Source organism: Meriones unguiculatus, chromosome 6, assembly GCF_030254825.1.
Source record: "Meriones unguiculatus strain TT.TT164.6M chromosome 6, Bangor_MerUng_6.1, whole genome shotgun sequence".
Classification (NCBI taxonomy): Eukaryota; Metazoa; Chordata; class Mammalia; order Rodentia; family Muridae; genus Meriones; species Meriones unguiculatus.
The window spans coordinates 68,559,311-68,573,703 of record NC_083354.1 but is presented as its reverse complement, the minus strand read 5'-3'; the positions used below and the strand labels follow the sequence as shown (position 1 = coordinate 68,573,703).

General features: G+C 42.0%; 1 protein-coding gene across 1 annotated transcript in view; it reads left to right on the top strand.

The window, feature by feature from the left end:
- Iqgap2 (IQ motif containing GTPase activating protein 2) overlaps positions 1 to 14,393 on the top strand; it is a 257,708-nt gene that overhangs the window by 205,081 nt on the left and 38,234 nt on the right. Inside the window, exons 18-22 of the mRNA XM_060385592.1 lie at positions 6,169 to 6,252; positions 7,583 to 7,654; positions 8,354 to 8,423; positions 9,866 to 10,074; positions 13,888 to 14,037. Of these exons, the coding sequence (XP_060241575.1) occupies positions 6,169 to 6,252; positions 7,583 to 7,654; positions 8,354 to 8,423; positions 9,866 to 10,074; positions 13,888 to 14,037 (585 nt within the window). The remainder of the gene's footprint in view (positions 1 to 6,168; positions 6,253 to 7,582; positions 7,655 to 8,353; positions 8,424 to 9,865; positions 10,075 to 13,887; positions 14,038 to 14,393) is intronic.

Here is a 14,393-nt window from a genome sequence, read left to right as displayed (position 1 = left end):
TCCTTTAAGATGGGACTGTCTTGGTGATGAAGTGTTTTAAGTTGTGGCTCTCAGAAGACATCAGGGCTTGCTCAGATCTACCTGACATCAGCATGCTTGGAGCTGAATGGATGCTTTGGCTTGGGGTTGAAATTGTGCTTCTTCAAATAGCACCATCTCCTGACCTTGGAGTTTGAGGGGTTAGTGGATGGTCATTAATGTCTTAACTTCTTCTAGCCTGAGGCAACAGAAAAACAGATGAGCTGGAGCACATTTAATCTCTCCAGGGGTCTACTTTGTATAATCGTCACTCTTTGTTTAGGCCTGCAGGGGAAATCCTCAGTGACCCCTCTTTAAGATTGTGGTACAAGAAAGACGGGTGGCTTGAGCTTTCTCTTAGGGAGAAGAACTTGGCACATTTAGATGGTTCTCGTGTGTTCTTGCATCACTAACCCTGATGCTAGCCCCCGAGGTCTACCTGTGCGTCCTTTGCCCAGGAGGCTTATACGACGAGCGTGCCGCTGATGGGCAGAGTTTGACGCACTTCTAACGCTGCCATCTGTGAGATGTCTTAGACCAGAGACAATTTCAATGGAAGAGCTTCTCTTTCGAAGCTTTTGAGGAGCTTCTCCTGTACCTTGCTTTCATGGAACTTGGGACTGAGGATGAGTGACACTAACTCAGTCTCCTTGTGTCTGTATAAGTGTTGGAGCATTTTATTTGCTCAAGATGTCAGCAGGACCAAAATGACTTTTTTTTTTTAAGAAATCTGTTATAGACCTGACACTTACCTTTTTATCTCTGAGCCAATGAGTTTCTAATTCAAAGTTGTTCTAGCTTATGTGTTGAAAACATAGCCTAAAAATAGAATCATCTCTACCCATAAAAGCTAAGATTCTAATTTTGTACAAAATTCAAAGTATCAGCCAGTATGATACAATTTGGACTAGTCCTGTACTCTACAGTCTCAGAATGATGTTGCAATTAGGAATCCTACTGAGGAGCCCACCTTTTAGATATTGATCTTAATATTACAACCCAGTGCTGAAGATACAAGCGTGCTGGGAAAGGACAGAAATGCTTGTGTGGGGCCTTGCTCCTCCCCTCAGCAGTGGTTTAGAACTGAAGAACATGCCACCAAACTCAGAACTCATCCACCATCCCTTCTTTCCTTCCATCTGACAATTTTCCAACAATGATGGCATGAGGTCTAACAATAATGTAATTTATACTGATGTGGCCCTGAAGTGAGTGCATTGCCCTGTAACCTTCTGACCCATAAAACCAAAAGACCAGGAGGCAAAAAAGCATCACGTTAGTCTAATTTCTCACCAAAGTAATTAGATGCCACATTTAAAGAAATACCAGAAGGTTTCACCTACATAAAACAGCTCAAGCTTCCTAAACAGTTGACTGGGCCAGACATATACTTTTAACAACTTCAAAGGGAAATACAGAAGCAAATCTTCTTGGCCCAGGCCAGCCAGATCCAGGCTATACCTGGAGTTCATCAGAAGGTGTCCCATCCAACATGGAGGAGAGCCAGAGAATCTACCTGTATTTCTGTTTCCAGTGATGAAAGCATATGTTAGGGCCTGCGCTGCACCCCAACAAGCCATCCAGTTTCAGAACAATTAGAAGTGCCTAGTAAAAAGGCTTAAGTGTAGGGCTGGTGATGGCTCAGTAAAGAGTTTCACTGGCATCCCTGGGGCTTGGGGTCCAATCCCCAACACCAAAAAAATAAAGAGTGAAAGTTTGAAAATGAGTAAACCAGGAAAGGTCATCATAAGTAAAGGAAGTTTTATTTATATCAAATATATAAAAATTATAATTTATAAAATGTAAATGAAGTAAACATTGAACAATATTCTTCCAGAAGAAAATTTTATACTAAAATTCTCAAGGAATTTAATAATGAACCAGTGTGTGTGTGTGTGTGTGTGTGTGTGTGTGTGTGGTAGTGGGAGTGAATGAATGGATCAGTAATAACCATGGCAATTAAAAGAGATCATGACACTATCAAGTGTAAATGAGTACAAAATGAAAAATAGACATTGAGGAGAACTGAAACAGGCCTGAAGGGCAGGAAGCAAAAAGAGTAACAAGCTTAAGATACATTTCCTCATGTAAAAACTCTAATGCCCCGCAGCATTGGAAGGCTTCAATGGGATAATTCCCACTGGAGACACCCCCCACCAGTGTGTTGCTCTTAAGTGACAAGGTGAAAAAATGACTGAGAGGACAGATGGTGGGATCCAGAAGTAAGATCACTGGCGTTTCTGTGGGAAAAGATAAGAGAAATTATCAAACAAACATATAACTACATCGGAAGGACGTTTCCCTTGAGCTAATGAAAGCTGGGTTACCTCCCTCAGGCAAGGCTGTAGTAGTAGCTCACAGCGAAGCCCAGCCATGGGCTGAAAAGATGGCTCATCAGCTAAGAGCCCTTGCTGCCCTTCCGAGGACCCTTGAGTTTGGATCCCTGCATCATGGCATACGGTTCACATCTGCCTGTAACCACAGCTCCTGGAGACCTAGCCCTATGTTTAGGCCTCTATAGATACCCATACACGTGGGATATGGGCCTGGTGGTGCATGTCTGTAATCCCAGCCCTTGAGAGGCTAAAGCAGGTGCTCTCTGAGTTCAAGGCCAGCCTGGTCTACAAAGCAAGTCCAAGATAGCCAAGGCTACACAGAGAAGCCCTGTCTCAAAAAAACCAAAACCAAAATCACCACAACAACAAAAACCCTGTCAATTTAAATCCTGGTCCTAGGAGTTACCGACCTACTGACCTTTAGGCAAGGAAGACTGCAGCATCCGAGCAATGAGCAGAAATGGCTTGTGCAAAGCAACATCAAAGTATGAGGGCTGCAAAGCCGGGTTGTGTTGATCTAAGATGTAGCCTTGTGAGTTGCTAGACTTTAGAAAGAGGGAAAGAGGGCTGGAGCGATGGCTTAGTGGTTAAGAGCACTGTCTGCTCTTCCAAAGGACCTGGGTTCAATTCCCAGCACCCACATGGCAGCTCACAACTGTCTATACCTCCCAGTTCTAAGAGATCTGACAGCTTCACACTAATGCACATAAAATTAAATAAATTATAAAAAAAAAAAAGAGGGAAAGAAAATTGTTCCTAAACTCCTAGCAGCTAGGCATGGTGGCACACGCCTGTGATCCCAGCACTTGGGGAGGCAGAGGCAGGCCGATCTCTGTGAATTTGAGGGCAGTCTGGTCTGCAGAGTGAGTTCAGTACAGCCAAAGCTACACAGGGAAACCCTGTCTCAAAAAAAGAAAACCAAGCAAAAAGTACCTCCTAGCTCCCCTGTATCACAGTGACTTTAGTATCATGGTTAGAGTTCTGGGTACCCATTACCAAGCAAGACAGCTCGTTAGCAAGCCCTAATGCTGAAGATATATACAGAAGAGGAGTAATCTCCAGTTTTGCAACACTACGCAATAAATATATTGATAGTTCGGAAAACAGAAGAATAAGGTGACTACTATAATTTTTCCTGTAAGTTCCTGTGGCAGCTTAGAGAATGATTTTACTATAAAAAGCTGTTTCTGACTGGCTTTACGACTTAAGCTTTTGTCTCCTTTTATTTCATAAGCGTGTTTTTACTCCATTGTTATACCATACTTGCTCATTTGAAGAACTTGCAGTTTGTGGCTATGAGTGTGGACTCTAACACTGAATTAGATAAGGCAGGCCTGCTGGAATGAAAGCAACGTCAAAGCTAAGGAAGAAAAATGTGGAATTTTGACCGATTAAATGTAAGGCATATAGTACTTCTGCTCCTGTAAAGATCAAAATATTCATTAGCTCAGCCACGCTTGCTTAGAAAGTAGCAATGAATACTTCTAATAGAAAGATTCTGGGAGGAGGCTGGTTATGAAATGGAGCATGACACCCAAATCTCACAAATAGTGAGTGTTGAAGCATGAATGCAGTAAGCAAATAGTGCCAAGTGGACAAGGAAGGTGGTCCCCAGTTGGACACACCACTCCCCGTGTTTGTGAATCTGAGTTAGTAGACATGAATGGTATTTCTGAGCTTCAGCTGATGCTAGAAAAGCAGAAAGGAACCTCGGGCTGATGGCAGATGTGTTTATTCTCTGAGTATGGATCGAGGAAATATAATTCCTATTCACATAATCGCCCCCGCAGTGCCCACCAAGTGTCTGTGCTGCTGAGAGCTTTCTCAGGCTGCTGCTGGCCACACCGCTGTGGAATCCCAGCATTGGAACATCAGAATGCTCCTGCCTGTCCCCAGCACACTAATGAGACGTTTCTGTGAAAGCTGTTGACGACACCAGACAGCAATTTCTCCCCTTATCTGCGAAGTGCCGCTCTGCCACAGATCCAAATGGCTGCATTTCCAAATGGGCACTTCATTAAGCTGTGTTCGCTTACATCTTTACTACCATCATTGCTGGCAGCCTCTGAGATGTCCAGAATCCCAGCTCCTGTGGTCCTACTTTATCCCGGCCTGTGGGTACTAATGGAATCCTCAGGTCATGTGTTTCCTACATAGAAACTCATCTTCACTGGAAAAGTTTGAGGAATAAAACTTCTGTGTTCATCTCAACCAAAAGTCATTTGACAGGAACATTTTTTAACAATTGTATGAAAGGCTTGGTTTGGGGGAGGTTGTTGTTTTGGTTTGGATTTTGGTTTAGCTTTGTGGGTTTTTTATTTATTTAAACGTTTTTATTTGTATGGCTCTTTTGCCTGTACTATGTACCATGTGCTTGCCTGTGCAAGTCAGAAAATGGCATCAGATCCCCTTCAGCTGAAGTCATAAACAGTTGTGAGCCGCCATGTGGGTGCTGAGAATCAAACCTGAGTCCTGGAAGAGCAGCCAGTGCTCTCACTCCCTGAGCCATCTCTTCAGCCTGAATTGTTTTTGTTTGTTTTATGTTTTTTGTTTTGTTTTGTTTGGGGGGGTTGTTTGAGTTTGGTTTGGTTTTTTTTAGCTTGGCATCTTTATAATAATGAATTGTCCATTTCAGATACCTTTTAATCTATCCCAAAATATAGTACTATGATTTTAATTCTTTTATTTATTCATGTGCTTTTAAGATTTGGCTAATATGTATAACATCTTTATATGATTTTTTTTGTTTTTTAACTTACAGAAAAAAATTCAACCTTGCAACCAGCTGTTTGATCTCCTTGTGCAATAACTACTTTTGTGTTTGTTTGTTTGTTTGTTTTTGAGACAGGGTTCTCTGTGCAGCCTTGGCTGTCCTGGACCTCACTCTGTAGACCAGGCTGCCCTCAAACTCATAGAGATCCACCTGCCTCTGTCTCTGCTTTCCCAAGTGCTAGGATTAAAAGTGTATGCCACCACCATGCAGCTGAAGTAACTACTTTTTATACTTCTCATTTAAAATAAAAAAAAATTTTTTTGAATAGTGGTGCATACCCGGAATCCCAGGACTTGGGAGACTAGAGAACGAGAACTGTGAATTCAGGGCTAGCCTGAGCCACATAGTATTACTTATAGTATTTGTCCTTAAACAAATAAAAGATTCTAAACTCATTTAAAATAAATTTATGTGACTTCCATAATTGTGAAAATGGGCCTGCAAGATGGCCCAGTGGGTAAAGATGCTTGCTGGTGGAACGAGAAAACTGACTCCTGCAGCTCGTACACACACTAATAACTGTATAAATGTAAAAGTAATAATAATATAAAAAAACTATAAAATTTTAGGGATTTTAAAATTACTTAGATTTGATTTTCATTACTGGGGAAATAGAATACATATTTTTCCTGTTGCTTCTGTATAAGGTTGTTTACTGCCAAAATTAAAAATTAAAAACAAAGTGCCAGCTTAACGCCCCTCCATCAGGGGAATTGTTACGTTATTGTCAGTTTGTACTTTCTAAGGGAAGGTGGCTGAGTTAGGAGGAGTTGTGTCTGTACAGAGACGGAGCACATTTAATTTCTTAGAATTGTACATCTTTCTCTTTCAGCTTTGAAGGTGTCATTCCAGTAGGTCTTCTTTGTCTGGTTCTGTGCTGGCACAGATGTTTCATGTGTGTGTTAAACAGAGTGTTTCGTTTTCACGTGACTTGGAGTAGAAAGCAAACCTTGGCATGTGCATCGTTCTGCGCCTGCAGCTTCCGAAGCAGTGGTAGGAACTGTCATTCCTAACTCACTCTTGACCTGCTCTTTCCCTCAGGCGTTCTGGAGGGGGTATAAACAACGGGAGGAGTATCTGAAGAGACAACAAGTGTTTAACAGTAATGTTGATTCTGTTGTGAAGGTAAGTACTGTTTTCTGCCTTATCGAATGCTTGGCTTACATATTTCTTCTCACTTTGTCCTGGATCTAGAAGACAAAGCTGGTAAACAGAGGTGTGTGAGCCTTGAAAGTCAGTCCTGGGCTTAGAGCATCTTCAAGCGAGTTGATGAACCACTGTGATGGTCTCACATCCTTTTTGTGGTTATGAGAATCAAATATGAAGGTGTTTTCATGTTTGTTTTCTCGTTGCCTAGAAAATCCAAATTGTTTTTTAAATATGAGATTCCTCTCTGCTCTGTCCTGTCTGCCTTCACGTTAGTCTACTGCATTTGCTAATAACTTAGAGTACTCAAACATACCAGCAGAAAGGCTTAGTTGTTGGGCAAATGCAAAGCCCACTTGTGACCCAGTAGGTAGCTCTGACCCACAGAAAGAAAAGGTATTATAATGGCTGCTCCTAGCTAAAAGCAAAGGGACTTGACAAAACGAACTTGTATTACTAGGTGATAGTAAGGGCCAGAAAGAAATCGAAATGAGTACATTGAGAGAAATTTGACATTGTGAGGGCAGAGAATGCAGGGCTGGAACCACTGACCTTCACTCCTTCAAGGCAGAGTGTCTGTGTCAACTGCGGACTATTCCCATTCCCTCAGAAAACTGTTAGGAAGTCAGTCCCTGTGGAGACCTCTTGAGAGCTTTTCTATAGCAACCTTAAGGATGGAGCCGTGGAGCCGGCTCAGATGGTAAAGGCACTTGCTGCCAAGCCTGTCTACTTGAGTTTGCTCCCCAGGACTCACTCGGTGGAAGAAGAGAGCACACTCCCTCAGGTTGCCCTCCAACCTGCACACTTGTAAGGTGGCGTACATGCATGCGCACATGCACACAATGAATAAACGCAGTTTTAGAAAACCCAAGAGATATCAGTTTCATTTAAAGGAAGATGAAATAAACCCTTGATTCACTTTAGTTTGATTTATTGACTCACTACAGCTCAGAAAACTCCTTAGTCTCTTGATTTTTTCATACTGAGATGAAAACTAAACTATGTAGACCAGACCAACCTTTTTCTATTAACACAGTGAGGTTAAGGGTCACATATAATATGTTCTGATGAAAGAAAACAGCCAAAGAAGTGAAAAATGAAGGGGAGGCTTTGCTATCTGTGCTTGGGAGGCTGCTTGTCCTTGTTTGTTCTTGACACAGGGTTTTATATGTGGCCCAGGCTACCTCAGCCTCCTGGGTGCTGAACTCATCAGCATGTCAGGGTGGTGGTAAGCAGATAGTATCTGTAGGAAGGCTACCTTGAGGACTGTGTGGTAGTCACATGGCTTCTCTGCTCTACCTTATTTCAGATTCAGTCCTGGTTCCGAATGGTGACAGCGAGGAAAAGTTACCTTTCTCGACTACAGTATTTTGAAGATCATGTAAGACACGTGCATATGGCTTTTCATTTGGTCTGAGAAATGAACTAAATCAATACTTATTGAATGCTAGTATTGAATAATTTGGCCAAACAATGCCAGTGACCACCTGGGAATGAACAGACCTCAGAACTCAATGTGACAGCAATCAGGAGCTTACCTTGTAACTTAGAGGTCACAATGAGTCAGAGATAGAGAGGACATGGCGAGAGGAAAAGCATGGACTAGGAACACCAAAGAGAGCAGATTCTAGTCATGTATTTTCTAACATGGGATGAACAGTTCACCTGGCTGCTAACTGATCAAAACCCACAGGAAAAAAATGTCAGTATCTTCAAAGAATGAAACTATCCATATAGACTGAGCCATTCAGGTTCTGGGTATCCTTTTCCTTGTTAGGTCTCTTTGTTTAGACAGCCCTTCTACAGTCTTGCTTATATTTGTTAGTATCTAACCTATTTTATTCCTTTAAAAACATGAGAGAATAGATATTAAATTGTTACATCTAACTATCAGTGATATTTAACAGTGTCTGTTCTAAAATAGTTTGAACTCTTAAAAGTCCTACATTCTATACAAAGTAAATAAACTGTAATTAATATAAAAAATAAAAATTAAAAAAAATTAATAAGTCCTACATTCTAAAAATAATGGAGCAAATAGGACTCTGAAAGATCATGACTCCTTTCAATGTTTTTGCAGAAAGATGAAATTGTGAAAATACAGTCCCTGTTACGGGCAAGCAAAGCCAGAGATGACTACAGAGCACTAGGTAAGTGGGCACTCCGGGACACAGAGCCTGAGCTCCTTCCTCCCCAGCACTGGCGCTGCTTTCGGCCTGTGTACTACAGAGGTTGTCCCAAGGACAAGTGCAGTTTCTAGCAGACTGTGGTCATCTCTATCTGGGCTCTGAACAAGTGAGCACAGAGACGACAGGACAGGAGTGGGGCCGCCTATTAGAAGTAAAGGGATAAGCAAAGTGGCTTTTGTTTCTCCAAAAAGAATGGAATTGGCAGAAACCCTATTTTATGTTAAACAGCTGTGGGGAAGCAGAGATGACAGACAAGAAGGCATGGCTATGTTTCAGGTGTTCTGTTTATTACTGGTCCTCCTCCCCAACTCTCATTTTAAGGATTAAATGTTTATGTAAGAAATTTTGAAGACACTAATAAAAAGCAGCAAAACAAGCTGGGCATGGAGTGTTATCTCTACATGGGAAATGGAGGCGAGCTTCATCTGTAGGGTGAGTTTAAGGCCCAGTCTCAAGATAAACAAGTAAAATAAGAAAACAAAACGGTCTCAGCTCCCAGCAATGGTAATCACAGATACAATCCAATGTCATCTCCCTAGCACAGATCCTCAAAGGCAGGACATCAACATAGATGACTTTTGTGGTCCATGCTGGGCTCCTGCTGAGTCAGCAGGCGGTGGTCAAACTGACCACAAGATCAAGCTGTCCCTGTAAGGAATACTGGCAGGGCCTATGATGAGGACAGTCAGCCAGGTTACAGCAGCTACAATTCCATCAGTTATTGCTTCTAACTGTTCATCCCCGTGGTTGATCCTTACAGTTTACTCAAACCTGGTCTCACAACACATGTAAAAGTGCCACAGTGTCCGAGGATGAAAGCAAAAGCCCTTGGAATTTCTACACAAATGTCTCTCTGGACCGAGGCCTGCCCCTGGCTACTCAATATTCCCTCTTGGTCTGTGCTTAAAAGGACAATGACCAAATTCCAATTTCTAAGATCTTTTTACTCCGGACAATATACACTTACTTAGCCTTGGGTTGCTTCCTGCTTGGCCTTTAGAGTCCCTGATCCTTTGTCTTCCCTTGTTGGCTTTCGCCTATTTCTGGCTCCTTCCCAGAGATCCTTTGTACTGAGAGAAACCACATCCTGCTTCCTGCAGCCAGAATTTTGAGCTCTTATCTGGCTCAGCCACCAGGTCTTAGAGCCAAGGCCTGTTGGTTAACTTTCTTTCCTCATCAATAAGGCCTAGATAGGACTGTCTGCTTAGTGTCTATGAGTCTGGTGACAGTAAGGGGAGGAAGCCGGGCATTATCAGGTTTGCGCATTTGTTTATGTGGGTTTGCTTCTCTAGTCTTGCCCGTTGAGAATGGCCCACTTCACAGGCTGCATACTTCAGTTGATCCAGCTGCCTTTCTGTTGCTGATAATCCTCGGTTAAAATATGCCTGTTGTTCTCCCCACAGTTGGCTCTGAAAACCCACCACTAGGAGTAATCCGAAAGTTTGTGTACCTATTGGATCAAAGTGACTTGGATTTCCAGGAGGAGCTGGAGGTAGCGAGGCTCCGAGAAGAAGTGGTGACAAAGATCAGGGCCAATCAGCAGCTGGAGAAAGACCTGAACCTGATGGACATCAAGATTGGCCTGCTGGTGAAGAACAGGATCACACTGGAGGTCAGTGGGCACTGAGCCCCCGGCTCCAGGAGAGAAAATGCATGTGTATGTGCTCAGGAGGCTTGGTCCAGCAGAGCATGTTGGGAATTTTGCATAAGTTGTCCGAAGTTTATCGTTTTTGTTCTAAGTTACTACTTCTCATCCCCCTTGCCTGTGACATATTTGTAACCCTTTTTAACCATTCTGACAAGATTGGGTTCATTCAGGGGAGTATAATTTCTAAAATGAAACTCACATATGATTAAAAACCTATGTATATACACACCTTCATATTAAAGCCAAGGCCTTGATATAAATATTTCACCATTTAAAAATACTTGTTCTAGCTGGGCAGTGGTGGCTCACACCTTTAATCCCAGCCCTTGGGAGGCAGAGGAAGGCAGCTCTCTCTGAGTTTGCAGCCAGCCTGGTCTACAGAGTGAGTTCCAGGACAGTATGAACTGTTACATAGAGAAACAGTCTCAAAAAAAAAAATACATGTTTTAATGTGAAAATACATTAATCTTATGACAGCAGGAAGCATAATAATGTACTGGGGACTCCGGCCTTTTCCCAGAATCCCTCCAGCCTAAGAAGGCTGCAGATGGTCCTGATACATTGAAGGATAGTTAGGGCCTAGTTTCTAATTCCTTGCAAAGTTCAAGACAAGTGTAATCTGTCCCCAATATATATAGCATTTGCAATCCTAGAATATCAAGTATGTATTGGCATTCTTGTGTATGGAAAATTACATTGTGCACATATGCAGAACACTTAGATTCGAGGCTCAAATGCTTACAAACACACCTATAAAATGAGCAGAAAGCCATTCAAAATTTCTACCCTGCAAGATCATCAGTTATCCTACAAGAGGCATAGCCTCTGTCCTCCCTGGTCCCCACCCACCAGAAACCACAAATGCTTCAGCTTCACATTGGAAGTTAGTGCCACTTAACAAATGCCCCCTGAAGGATGGTGCTGCATCAACTGTAGCCTCCAAACAATCCGTGAGTCATGCTAGAGCAGCAGCAGCGAGAGAGCCGTTATTACCCAGGACAGATGTCCAGGGTAGGCCCTCTTCCCATGACCCTGTTCTTTTCCCATTTGCCACATCCACTTTCAGAAAACTGATAGGCCAAGGAGGGAAGTCGAACTGTGGAAGCTCGGTGAGGCCCTGGAGAGTCAGAGCTAGAGAGCCAGTTCTCAGTGATCTCAAGGCTATGGAGAGCAGCCACAGGACACCTGAGAAGTGGATCCACCACCCTCATACTCCAGGCTTGACACAGATGCCATGCAAAGAGCTGAAAAGAAAGAAAAAAAAAGAAAGACAGAAAGAAAATAAATCAGCTTGTAACATTAGTAAATCATTATGTTTTTAAATATTCAAAAATAAAACAATTTGTTACGTTTCTGAAAAAAAGAAAGAGAAAAGAAAGAAGGAAAAAAGAAGAAAGGACAGAAAAAAGAAAGGAAAGGAAGAAAGAAAAAAGAAAGCAATCACTTGATCTCTTTTTCAAAAACCATCTATCTGTATTTTTCATTTACACGAGAACTTTGAAAGTGTAATATCTCCCAAAGGATCTTTCAGAATGCCTTTTATGATCTGAAATTGTGGTTGTACTCTGTCCGCACAAACTTATAAACTAGAAATGCCTGTTTCAAATCAGCAGATGCTTTAGCTGGTCTGTATCTGTGGAAATACATTCATGTAGCAGATACCCACATCTCTCTGAATGTTCAAGGCTTGGTTTGGTTTTCTTAAAAAGTATTCATTAATAATAACTGATAGCTATGTGAAACAGACTTAAATTTTTGAGCCAGAAACACTGGTCACATACCTGTAATACCAGCTACTGGGGAGGCTGAGGAGAATTGCTTTAGCCCAAGAATTTGCCATGGGGCATAGGCAGAACTCTTTTTCCCTCCCTGCAAAAAGTTCATTCTTCTGTGTATATTTTCATTTTTTTATTTACATTTGTTTATTTACATGAATGCTCTGTCTGCATGTATGTCTGAATGTTAGTAGAGGGCTTCAGACCCCATTGTGAGCCACCATGTGGTTGCTGGGAATTGAACTCGGGACCTCTGGAAGAGCAGCCAGTGCTCTTACCCACTGAGCCACCTCTCCAGCTCCTGTGTATATTTTCAAATACTAAATGTACACCAACATTTACTAAAAGTTAAACTGATGATTATTAAGTATGGGGTCTTTATCTTAGCACTTACAGCTCTGTGTGTAATTTGATGGTAAGATTAGAATAGTAGCGGTTTGCATCTACTAACATGCAAAAATGTGAAACGGCCTAAAATGCTAAATAACCAAGGATCGATGTATAATTACTCTTCTTGTTGCTTTTGAAGAATATTTGACAAAAGCAGTTTTAAGGACAGGTTCATCTTAGCTCACAGCTTGAGGGCACAGTCCATCATGGCAGGGGAAAGTGTGACCATACGGTTTGTGGAGCTTTGGCAGCTGCTTATTGCCTCCGCAGTCAGGAAGCACAGAGAGGTGAAAGCTGCTGCTGCTGACCCACTTTCTCCTCTTTTCTTTTTTATTTCTTTCGAGACTTCAGACTGTGGGATGGTGCCACAATGTGTGAGTGGGTCGGCCTGCTTGTCTGAACCTCCCTACAAACCCCTCACAGACTTGCCCAGAGGCGTGTCTCCTAAGGCCATTGCAAATCTGATCCGCCTAACAAAGCAGAATATCTCAACCAGGAATTTAGCTTGACATATATACAATGTAGTCCCTAAAAAGTATCACTGAAGACTCTTTAAGGGTAGAGAAATGGTGAACACTGTAACAGAGAAATAAACACAGTACCTAAATAGTGTGGACTTCTTTGATTATTGAAGAAAACTTAACTGAAGAAAATCCAGGAAAAGGCAACAACATGATAGAACTTAGTTGTTTTTTTTTAATTTATTTACTTTTATTATTTTAGGTGCATTAGTATGAAGGTGTCAGGTCCCTTGGAATTGAGGTTATAGACAGTTGTGAGCTGCCATGTGGGTGCTGGGAATTGAACCTGGGTCCTTTGGAAGAGCAGACAGTGCTCTTAACCACTGAGCCATCTCTCCAGCCCTATAATTTAGTTTTGATTTTGCTCCCTGAATATAAAGAAATAAATAAAAGGATGCTGAGCATCTGAGCATCTCCCATGCTTATTAGCCATGTGTATCTTTTAGGGGACAGACCCATTCAAGTCCTTTGTATGTTTTTTAGGTTCTGAGTTATTTATAGTTTTTAGCAGTAAGAGCTTCTTTGTCTATTTATCCATTTTTGCAGGCATTTTCTATATCCTGCAGGTCATGAAACTTTTTAATATTGTTGATGGCTGATTTTGTTGTTCCTTTTATAACTTGTATTCTATGTTATATGGAGAACTCTGTTGTCCAATCCGAAGTCATAATTGCTGGCTGGTTTGCTTGTCTAGGGGTTGACAGTTTCTGCGCCTGTATTTGTTTCTGTGTTTTGAGTTCCCTGAGCTGTGAGGTAGGGTGTGACTTCTCCCTCGTGGATACGAATATCTAGTTGTTCTGTCATGTTTTAGAAAGACTCTCCTTTCTCCATTAAAGTTCCCTGCTGCCTACATGAAATCCTGAAAGCAAACAAGTGCAGCTTTGGAAAAAACCCGTGACAAACAGAGCCTGAGCTCACCCACAAGGTGCAGTTCTTCCAGTTCATGTTCTCTGCTTTGTTTCCAGATGAGGGAAACAGAACATTCACCCTTGCAGAAGTGTGTGTGTGTGTGTGTGTGTGTGTGTGTGTGTGTGTGTGAAGTAGTATAGAGTACCAAAGTAAAAATAATGAAATCATAAAACTCTTCCCAGGATGTAATCTCCCACAGAAAAAAGCTGAATAAGAAAAAAGGTGGGGAACTGGAAATACTGAACAACACTGACAACCAGGGCATTAAGAGCTTGAGTAAGGAGAGAAGAAAAACCCTGGAGAGTTACCAGCAACTCTTCTACCTTCTACAGGTGAGCATGCTTCTCCCTTGACTGTGGGTTTTGGAGGAAAAATTTCATGTTTGTGGCTCTTTCCCCATGCCTCAGCCAACAGCTTAGTTACATGCTATATGGTAACAGCATAATAATAGCTCAGTGTAACAGGTGTGTAATAATAGCTTAGGAAGGTCTTTACTAAGCGCCAACCTTCACGTTAGTTGCTTTACATAGCTTAACTCATTGAATGCTTGTTCTAACTACGAGCATCAGGATAAGTGCTGTCATTCTTCCCATACTGCGGATGAAAAAAACTGAGGCCCAACTGGTAAGTGGGAGGCAGTATTGAGGCAGTTAGGCTTCGGGCCTACCCCCGTCACGGCTGTACCTTA